General features: G+C 37.3%; 1 protein-coding gene and 1 long non-coding RNA gene across 2 annotated transcripts in view; one reads left to right on the forward strand and one right to left on the reverse strand.

Moving 5' to 3' along the window:
• Nucleotides 1–24,893, forward strand: part of SF3B1 (splicing factor 3b subunit 1) — a 55,975-nt gene that overhangs the window by 25,665 nt on the left and 5,417 nt on the right. The window contains 19 exon segments of the mRNA XM_082689015.1: nucleotides 3,970–4,136; nucleotides 7,097–7,201; nucleotides 7,642–7,756; nucleotides 9,591–9,670; nucleotides 10,814–10,984; nucleotides 15,432–15,669; nucleotides 16,794–17,006; nucleotides 17,256–17,377; nucleotides 18,687–18,884; nucleotides 18,982–19,083; nucleotides 19,637–19,816; nucleotides 20,600–20,686; nucleotides 20,831–21,101; nucleotides 21,368–21,513; nucleotides 21,615–21,761; nucleotides 21,906–22,031; nucleotides 22,544–22,765; nucleotides 23,041–23,223; nucleotides 23,313–23,424. Of these exon segments, the coding sequence (XP_082545141.1) occupies nucleotides 3,970–4,136; nucleotides 7,097–7,201; nucleotides 7,642–7,756; nucleotides 9,591–9,670; nucleotides 10,814–10,984; nucleotides 15,432–15,669; nucleotides 16,794–17,006; nucleotides 17,256–17,377; nucleotides 18,687–18,884; nucleotides 18,982–19,083; nucleotides 19,637–19,816; nucleotides 20,600–20,686; nucleotides 20,831–21,101; nucleotides 21,368–21,513; nucleotides 21,615–21,761; nucleotides 21,906–22,031; nucleotides 22,544–22,765; nucleotides 23,041–23,223; nucleotides 23,313–23,424 (2,985 nt within the window).
• On the reverse strand, nucleotides 11,417–15,425 carry LOC309843532. Its single transcript, XR_014300187.1, has 2 exons — nucleotides 12,410–15,425; nucleotides 11,417–12,184 (listed from the first exon to the last, which is right to left on the reverse strand). It is a non-coding gene; the product is annotated as an uncharacterized lncRNA (long non-coding RNA).

Consider the following 24,893-nt stretch of genomic DNA (forward strand, 5'->3'; position numbering starts at 1 on the left):
CATTGGAATACTGCTTGATGAGAAGTACTGATCGATGTGTCATGAAGACTGGAGTACTTGTGGGTCCACGTGGATTAGAGTGCCAGCTTTTATGTGTGGCCATGAGGAGATGGCCGCCCTCTCTTCTTGTCCAGTCACTAGCAGACAGTATCCATTTTTCTTTATCTTCACATCTGAATGTCTCAACTACAGGGGGTCTGAATTGGAAAGGGATGAGTCAGGAACAGAGGATTTATTCATGCTGGTTATAACTGAAGTAGGAAGAGAGTAGCATAGACATTTCCTCCTTTCTCTGTCTCCTCAAGTCTTTTTTTTTTTTTTTTTTTTTTTTTTCCCCTCAAGTCTTTTATTTAACATTTTGGACCTCTGGTTATTCTAGTTGGTGTGTTCCTTCTTTTTTTTTCCCTATTTTTGCTAACAAATCTTACACATTTGTTGTCAGAAATGATCTTGCTCATCTTTGGTTTGTATTTCAGAAAGTACAGGAATGCCTGCATACTGGTAGCTACCATTTTGTGTGGGATAGCTTTGAAAATAAGAGATTAGAGGCAAACTTTTCCTTTCTGAGAGATGCAGAATGTTTACAAAATTTGGAAAAGTTACTTTTAATGACTCCTATAGATTGAAAGTTACTTTTTTAGTTACGAAATAGTGTAAGGTACAGAAAAGTACAGGAGAAAATACAATTTAATGAACCCAGTGTGATCAATTGCTCAGATTTACCGGTTCTTAGTATTTTGCCATATTTGTGCCACAGATTTAGTTTATTTTTGTAAACAAAATATCCCAGTTATTTTGTTTTTGTATAAATATTTGAGTTTATTGAGTTTATCATATTTCATATTTTGATGCATAGTTTTTTATTTTTTTTATTTATTTTTTTTTAAGTTTTTTTTTTTTTTTTAAAGATTTTATTTATTTGTCAGAGAGAGTGAGCGAGAGCGAGCACAGGCAGACAGAGTGGAAGGCAGAGTCAGACGGAGAAGCAGGTTCCCTGCGGAGCAAGGAGCCCGATATGGGACTCGATCCCAGGATGCTGGGATCATGACCTGAGCCGAAGGCAGCTGCTTAACCAACTGAGCCACCCAGGCGTCCCTGATGCATAGTTTTTTAAATAATTACTGAGTTTTCTAGTTTTTTTAATTCTGTCATTTGCATAACTGAGTTGTGGAAACTGTTGTCTTGGTTTGTGGATTGATGTTGGTGTAAATGTGCTGCAGTTTACAGTGGATGAACAAAACCCAGGAGCTTCTTAGGCTTTTTTATCCATAGTTTGAAGCAGATACACAGCACCTGGTTTGCACGTAAAATTGAACTATACAACTTGTAGAAATTTGGTAATGAATTCCCTTCAGAATTAATTAACTATCATAAGCTGCCTAGCCCCTAGGTATTTTGTTGCTGAATTTTATTTACTAAGAATCCAGTCATGATATATAACAAATGAATTCAGTTTTTTGAGTCGTTTTGCAATTAGAAAACTCTGTTGCTAATCCTTACATAAAATCAGTAGGTAAGATTCAGTAGATGAAGGTAGTTCCTGAATAAATGTTATCCAGATGAAAGACTAGCTGCTGAAAACTTGGGATTGGGAAAACTAAAGGAAAATAAAACTATGATGTATTTGTGTGTGTGTGTGTGTGTGTGTGTGTGTGTGTAGGGGGAGAGTATAGTATGATGCAGTTTTTTGGAAACAAAACCCCTTTCTTATTTTTGGTGGTGGTGGTGGTGGTGGTGGTGGTGGTTCTGTATGAGCTAGAAAAAAGTATAACCTGCCCTAAATGGGAAATTTTGTTAAGGACCAGCTGGGGTTGGAAGTGGAGAGTTTCCTGGGTGTTTGTTGCTAAAGTAGAAACCTGGGCTCTTCAGTTCGAGGTTCCAGCTTAATGTATCTGAAGCCTGGAGTCGGTTCTTTCAACATGGGCCCCAGGTGATTTCAGTGTAGGTTGTTAGTAGTTATACTGATGCTGTAGAGGTGGAGACCGCAGAGTATTCTGCTGGCTTGATTTACCCATTGGTATGTCCTGTTTGGATCCTGATGGCAGTAGTATTTGTGGTCTGCTAGAAGAACCTATTTACTTAAGAGTGGTCCCTGCATCTAGTGTTTGTTTTTAAGCCTCAAATATTTCAGAAATGCAAATGTTCAGAAAGAAAAAAATAAAGACTTAATCTCCACGCACCCCTTAGACCGAAGTTTATTCTTCTGTATTTCAGGGCAGAAAATTCTGGGGGTAAGGGAAGAGACCACATGTGGATTTAAACTTTTAAAAAATAAACGTCAAACAGAAACAAAACTAGAATATTAAAATAAACCACCCAGCTTACCTGAGGATATTTCTATTTGTGATTGATCATGGTGGGGGCCCCTGGCTGCCTGGGCTGCTGTAACAGTTTTGAGGGAAGAGATGCCAGAAAAAGTATTAACTGTGGAGATAGTGGTGCTGTGGATGCTTGGTAGTGATGACAAACTGGAGCTGCAAATTTCAATGGTAAACTGTTCCGTTCCGTTGCGTTTCTGAGACTTGCTCCCACTTTTACAAGGGAAAATGTGTCCGGCTAGGCTTTGGCCTGTATACTGTTACTGCGTTTTCTGCTTTAAACCACACCCATCTAGAACTCCAGCGGGTTTTCTCCCTCTTTTGAGGGCGTGGGTTGGGCATTTGAATCTTTTTCCTTTTGGTCCTTGCAAACTAGTAAATGAGCTTTTTTAAAGTGCCTAGTGTCAAAGAATTTTAATTTCGGTTGAAGGTAACTAGCTGGGAAGAGTTCATTCATTCATGGAATGCTTTTAAGTACTTCATGTTCATTATCTCATTTAATCTTTTTTTTGTTTTAAGATTTTATTTATTTGACAGAGATCACGAGTAGGCAGAGAGGCAGGCAGGTAGAGAGGGGGAAGCAGGCTGAGCAGAGAGCCCGATGTGGGGCTCGATCCCAGGACCCTGAGACCATGACCTGAGCCGAAGGCAGAGGCCCAACCCACTGAACCACCCAGGTGCCCCTCATTTAATCTTTTTTTTTTTTTTTTAATTTTTTTTTTTAAATTTATTTATTTGTCAGAGAGAGAGGGAGAGAGAGCGAGCACAGGCAGACAGAATGGCAGGCAGAGGCAGAGGGAGAAGCAGGCTCCCTGCCAAGCAAGGAGCCCGATGTGGGACTCGATCCCAGGACACTGGGATCATGACCTGAGCCGAAGGCAGCTGCCCAACCAACTGAGCCACCCAGGCGTCCCACATTTAATCTTTTTTTAAAAAAAAAAACACATAGGAAACTGGGACACAGAGGGGAAATAACATTAATTTGTAGAGAAAGCCTTTATTTGAAGGCAGACATTTTGATTCCAGAGCTCAGACTCTTAATCATAAAATTCATGTCATGGTGTTTGTAGTCAAACTGTAGGGCTCTGAATTCTAGGCTGTAAAGAATTTAGACTTTATCCTTTATTATTTTATTTTTCAGAGTGTGGTCCTAGATGTTTAGGACAGCACCTGAGAACTTGCTAGGAATTTAGAAACTTGGGTCTGATCCAGGCCTTCTGCATTTTAACAAAATCTGTAGATTTTGAGAACCACTCTCCATAGTGCTGTTGGTTTTGCATTTCTGGTCTTGTTGAGTTTAAATGATCTTGACTGCTGTTTTTGGTCCCTTATCAACATCGACAGTATTATTTTTTTCATTTGGGGAAAGGTTTAGAATTTGACAGTAATTTAAACTTTGGTAACCTGTTCTAATTTGTAGTTGATGAAATGGTAAACATCTCTTCTGTGTACAAGTATTCTCTCTTGAGGTGGAGATGTATTAAGTGTATTAAAAATCAGTACTAGGTATAGTTCTACTAACTTCTTATGTATTATAGTTATTTTAAAGTTTGTGTATTTAGAAGAGTAGTTTGATACCATATTCCTACTAGAGACATGCATTGTTTCGGGTCTCTTTGGAAAATTAAACTCTGTATTAACTTTCTTACAGATATTGAAGCACAGATTCGAGAAATTCAAGGCAAGAAGGCAGCTCTTGATGAAGCTCAAGGAGTGGGCCTTGATTCTACAGGTTATTATGACCAGGAAATTTATGGTGGAAGTGACAGCCGATTTGCTGGATATGTGACATCAATTGCTGCAACTGAACTTGAAGATGTGAGTTACTGAGCATCATGAGTCAGGCATTTCTTTGATGAACAAAAATATAAAGGAATTTTCTGTTTTAGTCATCTTATTTAATCTGGGAAGACTTGGGGGGTTGAGGCATTTTTCTTTTGGAGACTAAAACTGTTTGAAGGTGTCCTTCCTCTTTAAGGTCCAGAAACTTGTGGAAGTGATCACTTCTGATTCTTTATGTTAAAACTAATTTGTTTATCCAGCAAAGAACCTGCAAATCATTAACTGTTATAAAGTAAATCCCTTTTGTTCCCTCCTGATCTCTATCTAGAGTAGCCAGTGTGAGATGTGACTTTATTGTAGATAGCCATCTGTCCTTGCCACTTTTGACTACTGACTTGTGTTTGATGCTGTGTGTGGTTTTCCCCTTGGTGTCTTTTTTTTTTTTTTCTTTAAAGATTTTATTTATTTATTTATTTGTCAGAGAGCAGAAGTAAGCACAAGCAGGGGGAACAGCAGACAGTGGGAAAAGCAGGCTTCTTACTGAACAAGGAGTGGGACTCAATCCCTGGACCTCTGGGACCTGAGCCAGAGGCAGACACCCAACCTGACTGAGCCACCCAGCCATCCCATCCCTTTGGCATTTTAATGAGAACTGAGTGCTGCTTATTACTGATGCTAATGGCCTTTTTTAGTTACTCTGGAGGATGACCACTTCTCATTTTGAAATGCATCCCTCCAAAAGTGTTTTTATATGGTCCTCATAGCTTGTTTTGTCAGACCATTCCAAATATCCACATTTGGTGAAGTGACTGTTCATTTTTTGCATAATTCAGTAACATTTTATGTATATGGTTTTTATCAAACTTGTTTTTATTAAATGCAAGCCACATTTTATTTTATAGTTGGCACTTTTTTCTTTTAAGAAAAATTTTAAAGTTCTAGTGGTACAGTTTCCAGAAGCTAAGGAGGAAATTATGATTTTGTTTTTGAATAAAATAAATGAGGTGTTAAAGTCTTGGGAGTTAATCTATTGTTGTACCTCTTATAGTTGTAAAGTAGCAATATAACATTGGTCTTTGAACATACTGCTAGGGAGACAAATACATTGAAAATTAATTATATTTTATTTGTGTGGTTTAATCATGTTTAAAAAACGCGAGTTAAAAAAACAAGGAGGGGCATCTGGCTGCCTGAGTCAGTAGCGTATGAGACTCCTGAGGTTGTGAGTTTGAAAGCCACATTAGGTGTGGAGATTACTTAAAAATAAAATCTTTAAAACAACAACCAGGAAACTAGAGAATTCTAAATAAGCTTTTGGCAGTTTCCGAATTTGAAAAACAAAAAATTTTTTAAGTTTTTCCTTTGAAGATTTTAATTTATTTGTCAGAAAGGGAGAGTGGGAGCTGAAGCAGGAGAAGCAGCAGGCGGAGCAGGTAGAGGGAGAAGCAGGCTCCCCACTGAGCAGGGAGCCTGATGTGGAACTTGATCCCAGAACCCTGGAATCATGACCTGAGCTAAAGGCAGATGCTCAACTGACTGGGCCACCCAGACATCCCCCCAAAACAAATTTCATTATGTTTTTCTGTGAGAAAATGAAATGCTCAGGCTTTTTAGTCTATACCTACTTTATTTTAATTAGCTCCATAGAAATCATTCCTTGTTTAGCATTTTTTAAAGATAACTAAATTTAATTTCTTTAAAAGGTTTATGAATTGAAAGAAAACAAAAGGTGTTTGCAAGTTTTATGAACAAAGGTTTGGATACCACTTTGCCATTTAGTCTTTTGATATTATGTTGAATCTGTATATTCTTTGTAATTTTTTTTTAAAAGATTTTATTTATTTATTTGACACACAGAGAGAGATCACAAGGAGGCAGAGAGGCAGGCAGAGAGGGAGGGGAAAGAAGGCTCCCTGCTGAGCAGAGAGCCCGATGCGGGGCTCGATCCCAAGACCCTGAGATCATGACCTGGGCCAAAGGCAGAGGCTTAACCCTCTGTGCCACCCAGGCATCCCTATTCTTTCTAATTGTTAACTGCTGACATTTTGTTTGCAATTTTTGGTGGGGCATTTCTTTTTCTTCTTCTTTTTTTTTTTTTAACAATTTTTATTAATATATAATGTATTATTGGCCCCAGGGGTACCGGTGTTTGAATCCTCAGGCTTACACATTTCACAGCACTCACCTAGCACATACCCTCCCAGTGTCCATAATCCAGCCACCCTGTCCCTACCCTCCTGCCCCCAAACAACCCTCAGTTTGTTTTGTGAGAATAAGGGCCTCTTCTGATTTGTCTACCTCCCAATTCCATCTTGTTTCATTTTTTCATTCCTAGCCCCTGCCCTACCTCTCAGATTCCTTATATCAGCAAGTTATGATGGTCTTTCTCTGATTGACTTATTTCCTCAGCATAATACCCTCTAGTTCCATCCACATTGTTGCAAATGGCAAGATTTTGGGTGTTTTTTTGTTTTGTTTTGTTTTGTTTTGGATGGCTGAGTAGTGTTCCAGTGCATGTATATACCACATCTTCTTTATCCATTCATCTGTCAGTGGACATCTAGGCTCTTTCCATAGTTTGGCTATTGTGGACATTGCTGCTATAAACATTTGGGTGCACGTGCCCCTTCAGATCACTACATTTGTATCTTTAGGGTAAATACCCAGTAGTGCAATTGGTGGGGTTGTAGGGTAGCCCTATTTTCATCTTTTTGAGGAACGTCCGTGTTGTTTTCTGGAGTGGCTGCACCAGCTTGCATTCCCACCAGCGGTGTAGGAGGGTTCCCCTTTTTCTGCATCCTCGCCAACATCTGTTGTTTCCTGATTTGTTAATTTTAGCCATTCTGGTGTGAGGTGGTATCTCATTGTGTGGTTTTGATTTGTATTTCCCTGATGCCGAGGGATGTGAAACACTTTCTCATGTGTCTGTTGGCCATCTGGATGTCTGCTTTGCAGAAATGTCTGTTCATGGTTTTTTTTTGGGTATTTCATTGCAGGATGACGATGACTACTCATCATCTACAAGTTTGCTTGGTCAGAAGAAGCCGGGATATCATGCCCCTGTGGCATTGCTTAATGATATACCACAATCAACAGAACAGGTGACTTTCCTTTTGTTCTTCTCCCCTCCTGCCCCTTTTTAAAAATTAAAACCAGAGTTTATTCAGCTAAGGAAAACTGAATGTCTCAATTCCCATGGAAGCTCACATAGTTTAGAAATCAAGTTGTTGGAATGTCTTGATGAGAATTGATTGGGAGGATTAGAAGTAATAACCTGATTTATTTTGTTAAGGTAATCATTTCATTTAAAAAGAAAGGAAATCATTTCGTGAAGAGTTGAACGATGTGGACATGTATATTGTCTCATTTCCCTCTGTCTTATTTTTTCATGTTAATATTTATCCTGAAATGATAGAAGATAATTCTTTCATTAGTAGATGTTTATTAAACATTTTTACATGTCTTCTCATGTTCTGGTTTTTACATACTCTCTTTGGCTATTTAATAAAGTGGTTGTTAAATGAAACCTACCTCTTTTCAGTATGATCCATTCGCTGAGCACCGACCTCCAAAGATTGCTGACCGGGAAGATGAATACAAAAAGCACAGGAGGACCATGATAATATCCCCAGAGCGTCTTGATCCTTTTGCAGATGGTAATTCTTTCCCACTTTTCTATAAGTTTTCAGGAATTTATTTGTCTTAAGTTGTCTTTAGCCCTTTGATTTTTTTTGGCATGCTTATGAATTTGCTTTTCTTTTTTAAAATCCCCCTTATTATAGATATGTATATAGATTTGGTTGAAGTCACAGATGCCATATTCTTCATCTTTATAATGCAAGTTTTCTTTCCAGGTAGAAGGACAAGAAAATAATGAGCCAATGCCATAGAAACGCAAAGGGTTAAAGGTTTTTCTTTTACTTTTGTTTTGGGTACGCTTTCTATACTTGGAACAAATGTGTTTTTCTGCTCAAAATACTTTCAAACTATTGAAAGTTTTCATTCCAAATCCTAGACTTTTGGGCTTGTTACTTTTGAGAAACTGTTTCTCACATTAGAGCTCCCCTCATATTGCTCTAAATATAGTTTAGTAAATGCACCTACTTTGCTCTAAGCATACTTAAAGTTAAAACAAAAGTATGTATACAAAGACTTTGATATTTTTAATAGTGGAGTCTGTTTTGCTAATTTTAGTGTGCAGGTCAGCACAAGGGGCATAGTGAGCCTGATGGAAGCTTTCCTCAGGTGAGTTTCAAAAACAAAATTAGGTGCCTGTTTCTTAGAATTAGATTCTGCTGCAGGTTTACAAATTAGACTTTCAGCCTGCATGAATTAGTAGGGATATTCTTTTTTTACTTGCATAATTGTAATTGATTTAAACATGTATGTCAGAATTCACAGGCCCATACTAACTGTCCTTAATTTCTTTCCTACAGCAGTACTGCTATATGCCAGTCCTGTCTGCATTCTTAAGGGTGCAGTTCAACACATCCTCTCTAGATTATGGTGAAAAAGTATTCCAAAGGAAGTCTTATCAGAGCTAGTGTCAGAAAGAATGACACTATCAATTGGGCATGATCTTCAGCATAGGAAATGTCTTGGAATTTTATTATTTTTTCCTAAATTGTGATGCTATACTACTGGTATAGCTAATTATCACATTTCTAAAACATAGTGTGCCTCTGTGAATCTTGTTATATACTGTTTGGGCTTCTTTAAGATATTTTGAAGTTTGAAAGCAAATGCTGAAACTTGAACCAAGAGACTAACACATCTCTTTGTACACCACTTTTCTTCTGTGTGCAACATAATAACTGGTAGAAGTAATATATTTCAAGTAATATGTTTCCGATTGTAATTTATACTTTCTAAGAAAATAAAAATGTTTTTGGGTCAACGAAACTTAAAAAGAATGAAGCCCTTTTTAGTAACATGACATCAGAGTAAGATGACAGGTGTATTTTAAAAGTCAGATTTTCTAAACTGCAACTGTTTTAGAACGTTATATGGAGAACTTCTCTAGATATAGTTATTTGTAGTCAGGATTTTAACAGCTTGCAACAGGTAATGTTTTGAATATAAATATCTTTCCAAAGTGTTACTAATGGTAAAGAGATAATTTTCTAGGCTTCTATTCTGCTGCTTGAAGTCAGAACTGCTGATGGAGACAAAGGCACGAAAGTGTACGTATTCCGGATTAGCAACCCAGGAACCCATCACTTCTGAAGACTCTAAACTGTGCTGTCATTTTGTTTTTATATGCATTAAAATATTTGTTTTAAACTGCTGTAGATATGTTTGTGTTCAAACAGGTTAAATTGATCAGCAAACTCAATAAAAAGTAAGATGTATAATTATTAAAGCTTTCCATCAAAAAATAAATTAAATGATTATGCAATAACATAACATTAGAGCAGGGCAGATAAATCATTTTAACCTAATTATCTTTTATTTATTGTACTCTTGTCCTGTTGCTGTTCTTTTCTGCAGGAGGGAAGACCCCTGATCCTAAAATGAACGCTAGGACTTACATGGATGTAATGCGAGAACAGCATTTAACTAAAGAAGAGGTGTGTGAGCGTGATTTTTTTTATTTTGGTGGTTGTGAAAGAATGTAAAAAGAAATTTCAGATTGAGAGACTTTTATGTTTCCTTTTTATTTGTTGCACAAGTAATATTTTTAATAGTATTAATAAAAATTAAATTGAGAAAGAAACCTTACCCAAAATTCTTTCTCCTCCCAAATTAAACTTTTCATACTTCTATATCCTTTTCTAGTCCTTGGCCCTTTGGCTGTATGTCTGGGTGTGTACACATACATGTAAATATATGTGTAGCTATACACAGACATTTATCTTGTGGTTATATCTGGGGGGAGGATTGGTGGTGTGTGTCTGAAACAGACGGCTGAGGGAAAAGTCATATAGTTAAATCATTCCTTGAAAAGCTTCTAAAATCTTCCATAAGATTCAGTTTGGATATGGGAAGAGAATTCTGAAGGATTCTCACTGACCTGTGGTGATAGCTCCTTTTTTTTTTAAAGATTTTTATTTATTTGACAGACAGATCACAAGTAGGCAGAGAGGCAGGCAGAGAGAGAGGAGGAGGCAGGCTCCCTGTAGAACAGAGAGCCCGATGTGAGGCTCGATCCGAGGACCCTGGGATCATGACCTGAGCCGAAGGGCAGAGGCTTGAGCCACTGAGCCACCCAGGCACCCCTCCATTTTGTTTTAATAGTAAGCCTCCATAACATTATTACAAATATGTAATGTGTTACATGGAATAAGTGCGGTAATGGAACCTTATTAAAAATCATGGGGTAAATTAAATGTACATTTGTTACGACTACATTGTATATGATTTAAGTTTCTGCTTTTAGCCACTTTTCTATCTTACTACATAGTCTGAACTGTTTCATATGTGAATTTTAAATGAAATTTCTTCAATGAAAGCGTTACTCTTTAAGATTTTACTTCACTATTTTTAAAGTAGGGTGCTCTGTGTTACAAATTCCAGAGGTGCTCATCTTCTGTTCAGAAAGACACTGTATAGAACTAGAAATACAGAAAGGAAAGGGAAATCAGGTGGGACTCCCAGTAGCATAGAAAGCAGAACAAGCGAAGACAATGACATTAAATTGAATGACTGCTGATTATATGAAAATATGTTAAAAAGGTTTTGGAGATACTCAATGCCTGTTGAAATATTTTTAGAGAGAAATTAGGCAGCAGCTAGCAGAAAAAGCTAAAGCTGGAGAACTAAAAGTTGTCAATGGAGCAGCAGCGTCTCAGCCTCCCTCAAAACGAAAACGGCGTTGGGATCAAACAGCCGATCAGACTCCTGGTGCCACTCCCAAAAAGCTGTCAAGTTGGGATCAAGCAGAGGTAATTTATTTTTATTTTTAATGACGATTGTTACTATTTTTGGATTTTCTGTCCCACATGGAGTGTGTTAGCCTACTCTTGTTGACATCAAGTTAACACAGACCAGGTGGCTCAAACAATAGACATTGATTTTTTTCACAGTTCTGGAGGCTTGAAGTCAATATCAAGGTGCCAACAAGGTTGATGTCTGGTTAGAGTACCCTTTGGCTTGTAGAAGGTTGCCTTCTTGCTGTGTCCTTATGTGGCCTTTTCTCTGTGTGTGCATGAAGAGAGTAAGCGAGGTCTCATGTCTCTCCAAAGGACACCAGTGCTGTCAGGTTATGGCCCTAACCTTAGGACCTCATTTAACCAGATTACCTCACTAAAAGCCTAATTTCTAGATAAAATGACATTGGTGGTTAAGGGCTTCAACGTAAGTTTTTTGGGGGGAAGACACAGTTCAGTCCATAACCTGGAATAAAGGAACGTCCCTTCTGGAGTATTAAAATAGATACTTCAATATGTCACATTGTGGAGGTTGAGTACAGTATAGTGATCTTCATTTTCGAGATGGATAATTGAACCACCTGACCACTGGTGTCACGTGGGTAGGGCTACCGCATTACCTTAGTCAGTTCCTTTTCTTAGAGAACATGTTTGGGGATTGTTTTTATGGTTTTATTTGTTTAAACTTTTTCAAAATTGTAAAATAATAATAATAACATAAAATTGCCATTTTAACCATTTTACAGTGTACAGTTTGGTGGCATTAATTACACTCACAAAGTTGTATAACTATCTCCACTAATTTTGAAAGTTTTTCATTACCTTGAGCAGACAGTAATCATTAAGCAGTACTTCTCTATCCCCTCTAGCTCCAGAGAAAATGTCAGAAGAAGAATATTTCCTTGAGAGCTTTTTTTTTTTAAAGATTTTATTTATTCATTTGACAGAAATCACAAGTAAGTAGAGAGGCAGGCAGAGAGAGAGAGGAGAAAGCAGGCTCCCTGCTGAGCAGAGAGCCCCATGCGGGGCTCCATCCCAGGACCCTGAGATCATGACCTGGGCTGAAGGCAGAGGCTTTAACCCACTGAGCCACCCAGGCACCCCTCTCCTTGAGAGCTTTTTAGTTGAATTTGTTACCTGTTTTTCCTTTCCAAAGTAGAAATAATAAAAAACCTTAAACTGTTCCCACTATGAAATTGACCAATATGCCTATGTCTGTTCTCATTTACTCCTTTATTTCTTTTCTTTTCTTTTTTTTTTTAAGATTTTTATTTATTTATTTATTTGAGAGAGAGAGATCACAGGTAGGTAGAGAGACTGGCAGAGAGAGAGAGAGAGAAGCAGGCTCCCTGCTGAGCAGAGAGCCCGATGTGGGACTCGATCCCAGGACCCTGAGATCATGACCTGAGCCAAAGGCAGTGGCTTAACCCACTGAGCCACCCAGGCACCCCTACTCCTTTATTTCTGAGTTCTAAGTGCAGGTTGAACAACAACTTTACATATTATTTCCCATCCCCATCCCCTGTTACTACTCAGAGACTTTGTGTAACGTCAGTTTTTTCTCTGTACTCCAGGTTATTATCAGCAAACACTTTGTACCCATTTTTCTCTTTAAAGAACAAAACACTATAGGACACCATCCCTTGATCCTCACATCCCCTTCCTGGGACCACCGCATTTCTGGCTCTTCACCGCAGAGTGCTTTGAATGAGTTGTCTAAAGCTGCAGTCTCTGCTTATGCCACTCCACCAAAACATCTCTTGTCAAAGTCACTTGACCTCCTGGTAAATTTGGAGATCAGGTCTCAGTCCTCATATCCTGTATCATAACATCATAGATTCTATCATTTATCAGTGGCATTGACCATTACTTGATTCCCTTTTCTTAGGTTCTGGACTTCAGTCTCTCCTGTCCTCCTCATACTTTCCTCACTGACTCCTATTCCTCAGTCTTGTTTGCTGGATCTTCCTCAGCTTCCTTGAACTTGGGGGTTTTCTAGTGCTCAGTCCTTGGACCTCTTTTCCATCTAAATGCATTCCATAAGATCTCATTCCTGTCTACATATACCATCTCTGTAAGACGCTCCCAAATGTACAAATCTATCCCCTACGTGTCCTGGGTTCCTGGACTTGACACTTTGATTTTGATGTTTAATAGACATTTCAGAACGAGTGTTTCTTTCACTTACCCTTTCCGCCCTGTTTCCATGTCTGTTGGTGTGAGCCAGATCCTTAGAGTCACGTCGGTGTCATCCAGTAGTTACTCTCTTGTCCCAAATTCTATCCATAAATAAATTTTTTTGGCTCCACCTTTAAATATATTTGGAATCTAACCTCTTTTTATTACCTCTGTCTCCACCGCCCTAGTCTTAATCACTTATTTTTTTTTCCCAAAGATTTTATTTATTTGACAGACGGAGATCACAAGTAGACAGAGAAGCAGGCAGAGAGAGAGGAGGAAGCAGGCTCCCCACTGAGCTCGATCCCAGGACCCTGGGATCATGACCGGAGCTGAAGGCAGAGGCTTTAACCCACTGAGCCACCCCCGTCAATAATTTTTTTTAAAGTTTATTTATTTACTTCAGTAATCTCTGTACCCAGTGTGGGGCTCAAAATTCATGACCCTGACATCAGGAGTTGTATGCTCTTCCACCTGAGCCAGCCAGGCACCTCCTAAGGTCACTGTTTTAGTATAAGATTACTGCAGATTTATTTACACACCATGGCAGTACTTTCCCAAACCCAGAATTGGGATATAATAAACCTAATAATTTCCTCACACTTGAGTTTAAGGTAGACCTTGAGGAGTTCCCATTTGCTTGCTGATATGTGAGAAGATTTGGTTCTCTAGAATATGTTATTATTCAGTTTATTATTTGTTTTAAAGATTTATTGATTCGAGAGAGCAAGAGTGCACAAGCAGGGGCAGAAGGAGAAGCAGATTTGCCTGCTAAGCAGGGAGCCTGACGTAGGGCCTCGCTCCAGAACCCTAGGATCGTGACCAGAGCCACCCAGGCACCCCTAATTATTATTAAATTTAATTATGTAATTGACAATGCTAATTTTAAAAACTGGGAAAGAGAAACTTGTGCTGTTATTTGTATGCTCATGAAAACTAGACACGAGAATTTGTCTTATAAAACTGTAGAGTTTCAGATGCTGTTTTCTTTCATTGTGCTCGTTTAACACAGCTCCACCCTAAATCAGGACTGTGGGAGTTACAGTGGATAGTACGAAGAGTTTATTTCCTACTGGATCAGCAGGAGAAGCAGTTGCCAAATAGGAAATTTTGAGCAATTTATCTGTTTCACTCACCTAATTGAAAATTTCTCAGCTCTGAATGATACATAGAATCTTCTTAATGCAAAAAAAACAACAAAAAAAAATTGAGCCTTCAATTAGTTGTGGTATTTATGCAGTTTGCAAGTATAAAGCTAAATGGAATTCTTGTGTTGGATAGAGCATCCAATTTTAAATTTTAAAAGTGTATTACAAAACCTGTGGAATACTGCAGCGTCTTAAATACAAATTTTGTTTGCCTAACGAAGCACCTGCTGCTTTGATACTGTATTGTCTGCACTGTGCAAGTTGTTACCACGGGCTGTCGGATGCCTTGCATCACCTACTCCTTGTCTCCATTCGAACGATAATGGGAGAGCTTTGATTACTTCACTCTACTTCTGATGGTTTTTTCACTAGTCCTGTCAGCATCAGTTCGAGAATAGTACAGATGTGACTGTAAACCTCAGGGTTTGAAGTTCTCTGACAATATCTAGTTATATGATGATTACCCAGGTGATCCAAAACATACTTAGATTAATTAAACACACAAGAAATTGAACAGAAACACTAAAATAGTATCTTAGTGAAAACTCATAGATAATATGTCTCTAAGCACAGTTTGGGAAATAGTGCTGTAATTTAAAGTTGACATTTTTTTTTTTTTTAAGATTTTATTTATTTATTTGACAGAGAGAGAGATCACAAATAGGCAGAGAGACAGACAGAGAGAGATGAGGAGAAGCAGGCTCCCTGCTGAGCAGAGAGCCCTATGCAGGACACGATCCCACGCCCCTGGGATCATGACCTGAGCCGAAGGTAGAGGCTTAACCCACTGAGCCACCCAGGCGCCCCTAAAGTTGACATTTTTGATCTCAGATCTAGATAGAGAAGGTTTAGTGATTTTCTCAGAGTTACGGAGCTACTAATGATATATCCAAGGCTTATACCCAAATACATTTTTTTTTAAGGTAGGGCTTTTTTACTGCTTCAGATTATTTTTACGTTGTTTTTAGTCAGACATATTTGCTATGAAGAAGGTATCTCTTAAGCAGGACAATTTACTCTCATTTATACAGAATAAGACTAAAACATTTGTTTGCAATTTTTTTGGTAGAAATTTTCTAGTAATTTTTATGTGGCTGTGTAGGTATATGAAATCAAGTGTCTTTTGCTTTGTTAAGACCCCTGGACATACCCCTTCCTTAAGATGGGATGAGACACCAGGTCGTGCAAAGGGAAGTGAGACTCCTGGAGCAACCCCTGGCTCAAAAATATGGGATCCTACACCTAGTCACACACCAGCGGGAGCTGCTACTCCGGGGCGTGGGGACACACCTGGCCATGCAACACCAGGCCATGGAGGCGCAACTTCCAGTGCTCGTAAAAACAGATGGGATGAGACCCCCAAAACAGAAAGAGGTACTTCTGTTGGAATCTTGGTGTGGTTTGTGTTTGGGTGAGATACTGACTTGAATGAATGTATGATATGTTTATAGGAGGAAATCTGTTCACATCTCTAGTCCTGGGTTAGAAAGGCAAATGATCAGTTGCTTTGGGGATAAAGAACTAAGGAGATCATATGCCTCAATTCTTTTCCCTTCTTGAAAACATACAATGTACCATTTTAGCCATTTTAAGTGTAGCGTTCAGTGGTGTAAAGTACAGTCGTAGTGTTGTGCAGCCATCACCACTGTTCATTTCTAGAACTTTTTCATCATCCTGAACAGAAACTCTATACCCATTAAATGATAACTCCCCATTCCCTCCTCTTCCCAGCCCCTGGGAACCTCTGTTCTATTTTCTGTCTATAAAAATTTGCCCAATTCTCTTGGTGTTTTTTTGTGTAAACTGTTTTAAGCTATGTTTTATTAATTTTTCGTGAGAGTAGCTGTGAGAAGTTAAGATTTATTTATTTATTTATTTATTATTATTATTTTTAAAGATTTTATTTATTTATTTGACAGAGATCACAAGTAGGCAGAGAGGCAGGCAGAGAGAGAGAGAGGAGGAAGCAGGCTCCCCGCTGAGCAAAGATCCCCACGTGGGGCTCAATCTCAGGACCCTGGGATCATGACCTGAGCTGAAGGCAGAGGCTTTAACCCACTGAACCACCCAGGCGCCCCAGAAGTTAAGACTTAATAGTACATCTGTACTATTAAGGGAGAGGGCTTAACATAGGAAAGAAGCAGTTTAGAATTGGACATGGGGCGTAATCTCAACTGTATAGAGAAATCAGAAGTAGCTCAGGATGCACAAAGTGGCTGTTTCTGGGTTGGGCCTTTGTGCCTGGTTAAAAAAATACTGTGGTGTTTTCTACTCCTCAGTGATTACTGTGTTTTTGTAATTAGTGGGAAAGAAACAAAAAATAATGTAGAAGGATAAATATGAAATGAAAATTTAAACTTTAAATGGGTCTCAATTTTAAGGATATCCTATTTTTGAACTTGACTAGTTTTAATATGTTAGCTTTTTGAGAATAAACAGTAATTTTTTAACAGTAGTTAAAATATATTTATTTCCTCTTTTTTGTTGTTGTTTTAAAGATACTCCTGGACATGGTAGTGGATGGGCTGAGACCCCTCGAACAGATCGAGGTGGAGATTCAATTGGTGAAACACCAACTCCTGGAGCCAGTAAAAGAAAGTCACGTTGGGATGAAACACCAGCCAGTCAGATGGGTGGAAGCACTCCTGTTCTGACCCCTGGAAAGACACCAATTGGCACACCAGCCATGAACATGGCTACCCCTACTCCAGGTAGATAATCTCCCATTGGAAATAATTTTTTTCCCCCGGAAGTATTTTGAATTTTTTTCCTCTTAGGTATTCTGTTTGCTATTAATGCCTACTTTTAGCAAGAATAACTGGATTAAAAAGTTTTGGTTTGATTTTATAATATGAAGCAATTAAAATTATAATTGATATTAACTGTCTTATATCCCAAGGGCCTATGTAATGATAAAGACATGCACTATAGATTGTAATGGAAATTTGCTCTTTTGGTAGGTCACATAATGAGTATGACTCCTGAACAGCTTCAGGCTTGGCGGTGGGAAAGAGAAATTGATGAGAGAAATCGCCCACTTTCTGATGAGGAATTAGATGCTATGTTTCCAGAAGGATACAAGGTAATAACAAGTATCGGTTTGGTGATATTTAGGATGTGGACTTCATTTAAATGTTTTTTGAAGAAATTGATTGGTCAAGTGTGTATTGGCCTTGCCCAGATTTACTACTGCTGTTCCATTCTTTTAGCTATTTCCAAGTATATTTCAGTTCCAAAAAGTAATGAGAGATGAAAAAAATGAATGACATGAAGCTTTTATTACTTTTGGAAGGTGAGAAATTACAAGGACTTCTAGGACTGTACTTTGCTTACTGTTGCCTTCATGTGGAATAGCTTGAGGCTTTAGTTCATCAACTGTTGGAGATTGAAGCTCACACTTGGTCACAGTCTTACTTTGTGCCTCACAAGATTTTGTGTACTTAAGTTCTGGATTGCAGATAAGCACAAAGGATATTCTCTTTACCATAGCAGCTTGAAGTTTATTTTAAATTACAAAATTTTCGAAGTACACGGGGCTCAGGAACCATTTGCTGGTCTAAAGGTAGCCTGTGGTCGTGTAACTGGAACGTAAGACATCTAGATGGCCTTTCCAGAGCCTTATGTTGCCAGTGCCTGCTGCTTTTTAAGAGTTTGTATTTGTCTGTTTTTCACCTTGTTAGATTTATATTAGAGTGTTTTAAGTGTGCATGAATTTTATAGCCTTCGCATAATGCTATGGAAATAGATGTTCTACAACTTACTGTTGACTGCCTAAATGTCTTCTCAGCTGCAGTCATGATTTTCTCAGTATCAGTAGGAGAGAAAAATCTTCGTGAATCTTAGGAGAAGTTTTTGGTTTAATCAAATGGTGTATTTTTTAGAGCTTTGGTAAATATTTTACTTTTGGTTTTTATGCATTTAGTTTTATACACTTAAGTCATTTTTGTTCAACTTAAATATTAATATTCCTTTTATAAAAAAGTGCAGAGATTTATTCTAATGGTTTTTCATTTTATTAAAATTAACGGTCTGTTTGCACTTTGTGAACTTACTTCCATTTATGGCCTGTCGGCTCATCAGCTTGTTTATATAGGTTAATGTTTGAAAGTGATCAGAATATCGTAAGCCTGCTTTAGGTATCTCATTTTCTGACATTCCTAATATTGTTAATTTATATTTCAATTAGGTCAGAGATATGAACGGTTGTCATACAGATTGTAAACATAAGAGCCCAAAGATGGGATCAGTGTTTATTCTTGCTTCCAAGCAAGAAGTGTCTAGCTAATAAACTGTAGGATACTTAGTGTAAATATTACTTATTGTGTTCTTATGTAAAATAATGAAACTTTATAAAGTCAAGAAAATCCTAAACTGTCTTTTAACCGTACTAGGTACTTCCCCCTCCAGCTGGTTATGTTCCTATTCGAACTCCAGCTCGGAAGCTGACAGCAACTCCAACACCTTTGGGTGGCATGACTGGTTTCCACATGCAAACTGAAGATAGGACGATGAAAAGCGTTAATGACCAACCATCTGGAAATCTTCCATTTTTAAAACCCGATGATATTCAGTACTTTGATAAACTTTTGGTGAGTGGTAATAGCAGAACTAAAATACTACTTTTTACTTAGGACTTCAAATTGCAATATCTTAATCTACCTTTACATTTTCTCTGTTTACTCCTAGGTTGATGTTGATGAATCAACACTTAGTCCAGAAGAGCAAAAAGAGAGAAAAATAATGAAACTTCTTTTAAAAATTAAGAATGGAACACCTCCAATGAGAAAGGTAAATACCAGTTCACTAAGTCATCAGGTTCTCTGTAATTTTATGTTTAGAAATCTGTAATTAATCTTTTCATCTTTACCAAGGGCAAAGTGTAAGAGAAAGAAAGGTGTGTAGTATGAGGGATTTAGCTTTTTAATCAAACAATTTATGCTAATAAGGATGTTGAAAAATGAGATTCTCCTTTTTGTTCTCAGGGCCTTTAAAACATGCTGAAGACACTAAGGTAATTAGTGGAATTATGTGAGGAATTACATAATACCATGTAATCTGAAAATGGGCATTGCTTTAGTGGAAATCGAGGAGTTTTATAAAATTATACCCTGTGGCTCCATTATCATACTAAATTATTACGCTTTTTTGAATTAACTGAAAACATTGAACTTCTGTCACAGGAGTTCAGAGTAATTTGATGGGAATGTACTCATACTACTCTGTGTAAGATGGCTCTGAAGTTTACACTAAAAATATTAAGTTAAAATCATGGAGTAATTTGTTGTTCAGAACGCTTCAGTATAAAGGATTACAACTTTTACTCTTCCCTTTCTTCCCCCAGGCCGCATTGCGTCAGATTACTGATAAAGCTCGTGAATTTGGAGCTGGTCCTTTGTTTAATCAGATTCTTCCTCTCCTGATGTCTCCTACACTTGAGGATCAAGAGCGTCATTTACTTGTGAAAGTTATTGATCGAATATTATACAAACTTGATGACTTAGTTCGACCATATGTGCACAAGGTTTGTTCTCCTCAAGTAGTGTTTCTGCTGGTTGAATATTTTTTAATATAAAGGGAATTCGTGGATTTTTAAAACCAGCTTATTGTATTTGTGAAATTTAAAAAATTCTGAAAACATAATAATAGCCGAGGCATCCATTCATAGTATAAAGGGAAATTTCAGCCCGTTGCAAGACATTGAGTTAACCAGTATTAAATTTACATGTCCTGAGACCCTTTTCTTTGCATATGCATACATTACACATATATAAGTATGTGTGTGTATATATATATATATATATATATGTATATATATATATATATATATATAAGGAACTTTTTGTCATTTTTACAATGGATTCCTGTATTCATATTTTTTCATTTGCTTTTATTGGTATAACATTAGGATGAGAAAAGATGTGTGTTGGTAGCACGCCATTTAGCATTAAGGATCCATCTTTCTGCTAGTGGTAATAATGGCTTAGAATTGTAAAATGGAGATTGATGTATAAGTTACTATCTTCTAAAATGTTGACTGTTAATCTGTGTGATTAATAGTTCTCCCCAGTTTTTATCTTAATATTTGTCTTTGTATATCTTGAACTTGCATAGTTACAATTTTTAATTCATCCCTTGATTAATACAGTCCATAATTACATGTTTTATAGTAAAACATGTTTTGTACACTTGTGTGTTTAAATTGCATAAATGGCCTATAATACATTTTTTCTATATGTATATAATTTTGTTACAGGAGTATGGCATTAGTAATTGGTGTAAAAATGTAGCTCTTTTTCTTTTTCAGATCCTTGTGGTCATTGAACCATTGTTGATTGATGAAGATTACTATGCCAGAGTGGAAGGTCGAGAGATTATTTCTAATTTGGCAAAGGTATTTACATTGTATTTCTAGAGAAGAAAGTTTGTCTTCATTGATGGAATTATTTGATTATATAAAGAGTTAAGGGTTAAAAAAAAAAAAAGTTAAGGGTTAATGTTATCAGCTTATGACTGTCCTTATTTCTTGACTTTTTAGGCTGCTGGTCTGGCTACTATGATCTCTACCATGAGACCTGATATTGATAACATGGATGAGTATGTCCGTAACACAACAGCTAGAGCTTTTGCTGTTGTAGCCTCTGCCCTGGGCATTCCTTCATTGTTGCCCTTCTTAAAAGCTGTGTGTAAAAGCAAGAAGTCCTGGCAAGCGAGACATACTGGTATTAAGATCGTTCAGCAGATCGCTATTCTTATGGGCTGTGCCATCTTGCCACATCTCAGAAGTCTAGTCGAAATCATTGAGCATGGTAAGTTGTAACATAACTTTGTCTTTTATAAGACAAGTGTCCTGAATTTGGCTTACTGATTTGGAGGGATAAATGGAAGGGCTTTAACTATATCAACACAATATAATTTATAATAGGAATTATAACATTATCTGCTTGTAGGCTGTGGTTCGTCCTGGCTTTGCCTCATTTTGTCCGACGTGAACAGATTCTTCAGTCTGACACAATGGTGAGGTTGTGAAAATTAGGAAATGTCACTTAGTTACAACCTGTGTTTGGTTTTCTAGGTCTTGTGGATGAGCAACAGAAAGTTCGGACAATTAGTGCTTTGGCCATTGCTGCCTTGGCTGAAGCCGCAACTCCGTATGGTATTGAGTCTTTTGATTCTGTGTTAAAGCCTCTGTGGAAGGGTATCCGCCAACACAGAGGAAAGGTGGGTTCACCAGATAGATTTTATTTTTCATTTGATTTCTACTCATTGAGGTTAAGGGAACTTTAATTTATTAAGTATGCAAACTTTTTATTTTAAAATAGGGTCTGGCTGCTTTCTTAAAAGCTATTGGGTATCTCATTCCTCTTATGGATGCAGAATATGCCAACTACTATACCAGAGAAGTGATGCTGATCCTCATTCGAGAATTTCAGTCTCCTGATGAAGAAATGAAGAAAATTGTGCTGAAGGTGATTGTTACAAATTTTTATCCCAGATTTGTTAATCAAGTTGGATGTGTTTTATGGTTCAAAGAGAATGTTAAAGCACGTTAAAAAAAATAACTGTTGTGTGTTAAGCCAGGCCAGTTTTACTATTATTTTTTAACCTTTTAGGTGGTAAAGCAGTGTTGTGGAACAGATGGTGTAGAAGCAAACTACATCAAAACAGAGATTCTTCCGCCCTTTTTTAAACACTTCTGGCAACACAGAATGGCTTTGGATAGAAGAAATTACCGTCAGGTAAACCTTCATTGTAAAAAATATTTTCAAGGTATTCCTGGCTCTCTCAGTCCGTAGAGCCTGTGGCTCTTGATCTCAGGGTTGTGAGTTCAAGCCCCACTTTGGTTGTGGAGCCTACTTCAAAAAAGAATATTTTCAAAAATTCTTTCAGCTAATTTTTAAGTCAGTTCAAATAAATGTTACATATTATTTTTTGCCCTGGTTACCTCACAGTATGTGCTTAATTGTGAAAGGAAATGAATTTTAGTTAGTTAATTTCCATTTTGATTTTGCATGCTATGATCAATTCCCAACCAGGAATTAATGTCTTTGTCTAGTTGAACGAAATGCTGAACCTGTCTAGGTAAAAACATGACTACAGTCTTACTTAAATCACTTTGACATATACCCACAGTTGCGGTGTTTTTTTGGGTCACTTTTCTTTTTAAGGTTTTTAAAATAGGAGTTAACTGTTCTCAGCATGCTTGCTAACCTGAATATATCTAAGGGGTTCTTTTTTCCTTCCTTTCTAGTTAGTTGATACTACCGTGGAGTTGGCAAACAAAGTAGGTGCGGCAGAAATTATATCTAGGATTGTGGATGATCTGAAAGATGAAGCTGAACAGTACAGAAAAATGGTGATGGAGACAATTGAGAAGATTATGGGCAACTTGGGAGCCGCAGATATTGATCATAAACTTGAAGAACAGCTGATTGATGGCATTCTTTATGCATTCCAGGAGCAGACTACAGAGGTATTATTACAAATTATATAATGGCAGATTGCTGCATTCATGTTTGTAAAACACATTAGTTTTCAAACAAATAATTATTACTAAAAAGTAATTGAGTTTAAAATTTTTAAAATGCTCTTGGTCTCATTCCAATTGTCTACGGAATACTCTTCTACTTTAAATCTTTAGATTTCATTTTGTTAAAACAGTACTAGCATTTTTAAACTAGTCAGTCACAAACTGACTTCTAGTTCTCAGCGTAGTTCTAAAATTTAACTTCCATTTTCTTTTCTTAGGACTCAGTAATGTTGAATGGCTTTGGCACAGTGGTCAATGCTCTAGGCAAACGAGTCAAACCTTACTTGCCTCAGATCTGTGGTACAGTTTTGTGGCGTTTAAATAACAAATCGGCAAAAGTTAGGCAACAGGCAGCTGACCTGATCTCTCGAACTGCTGTTGTCATGAAGACTTGTCAAGAGGTAAACTTTTGTGTGAGAGTCTTACTTCTTCACCAGATAGTTTCATGTGAATAGTAGCATTTTAATACTATTATTATTTTTTATTACAGGAAAAATTGATGGGGCACTTGGGCGTTGTTTTGTATGAATATTTGGGTGAAGAGTACCCTGAAGTATTGGGCAGCATTCTTGGAGCACTGAAGGCCATTGTAAATGTAATAGGTATGGAATTTGCTGGTCATGTAAGAATTTTTTTGTTTTGTTCCTCTAACTTCGTTTTTTTGTTTGTGTGTTTTTGTTAAAAGTAAAATATAGAATCGTATTTAGGAGTTGAATAATGGCTTCTGATATTTTGTTTTACTTCAAAATTATAGTGAAGTTGGGATGTCCCAGAAGTCTTAATTGTTTAAACTCATTTATATTGTACTTTAAAAAGAGAAAAGAGGACAAGGTTAGGACCTGTAAGAGAGGTGGGAATAGTTAGAACTTAAGAAACTTTGAAGTTGGAATAGAGATTTCCTAATAAAAATAGTATCTCACCTGAAATGTATTCAGGGAGTGAGAGGAGACAATGCTGAAGTTTTAGTTTCAGGACAAAATATTATATATTTCTTTAACCTTGAATTAGTACATGATTATGGCAGGTTTTTCTGTTTGCTGTCATGTTCCAGGAACATAACCAGGGAGAAAAGTGAGTTTTTCAAGTTGTTGTTTCATTTTATTTATGTCTAATTCTTTATCCATTCAGTTTCCTAACCCAAAGTGAAGACACAAGTATATTACAAATGCTCTTGGGTATGGAGCGCAGAGATTTTATTATTTTAGGACGTTATGGTGAAGCAAACAAATGGTGTCTTTTGTTTAATCTTTCATTCCAGTTGACGTGACTGTTGGGAAAGTGACTTCTGTATGGTTTAGAAGAGCCAAAATAACCTAGCAGGAGGTCAGAATAGCTGACTCTGGTAGCCACTGTTTCTCTCAGTTTATTTCGTAAGGGTCTTTTATGCAATATAGGAGATCTTTGAACCATTGCATTTACATATAATCCCCAATTTACCCCTGACTTCTATACTTGAAGATAGCTGTTTGCCAAAAATCAGTTACTTGGCCACTGTGGGGCTCTGGTTTGCAGGGAGTTTTAAACCATATTGTTAATCAGGGAAACATGGGGAAAGCAATGGAGAGAGAATCAGAGCAAGCAGTTCTAGTTAGAGCAAGAGCCCCCTGCCAGCTGCCTCCTTTTTTCTCTCTTCATAGGTGTAAATACCATCCAAGTATGCCCTGCATTGCAGGGAGACTGGAGATCTGTTTGTTTTGCAGTTAAAGGGTAAGGGGGCCCTTTCTGGAAAATTTTGCTTTAATTTACATGTCTACCTCTGGCTTATAATGTTGTGTATGGCCGGAACATAAACCGTCCCCATATTTAAATGTGAGTGTACAAATACATTCCAGAACCAGATAAAAGTTTTTTTTTGTTGCCGAGTATTCATCATTCTTTAAATCACTTCACTAATTTCTCTCATTTCTATGCATAATCAGAAGTTTTAATAAAAAGTTAAAAATTCGGAGTCTGGTCAGAATCGGGAGCTTTATCTTTCCATAGGCAGCTGTAAGTTTATATTTATGCCTGGTCGTGTATATTATATTTCTGAGTAAAAGGTGAAATGAACAAAGGGTATAGTTCAGATGTT

This window comes from Mustela nivalis (assembly GCF_964662115.1).
Source record: "Mustela nivalis genome assembly, chromosome: 11".
In the NCBI taxonomy this organism is placed as follows: Eukaryota; Metazoa; Chordata; class Mammalia; order Carnivora; family Mustelidae; genus Mustela; species Mustela nivalis.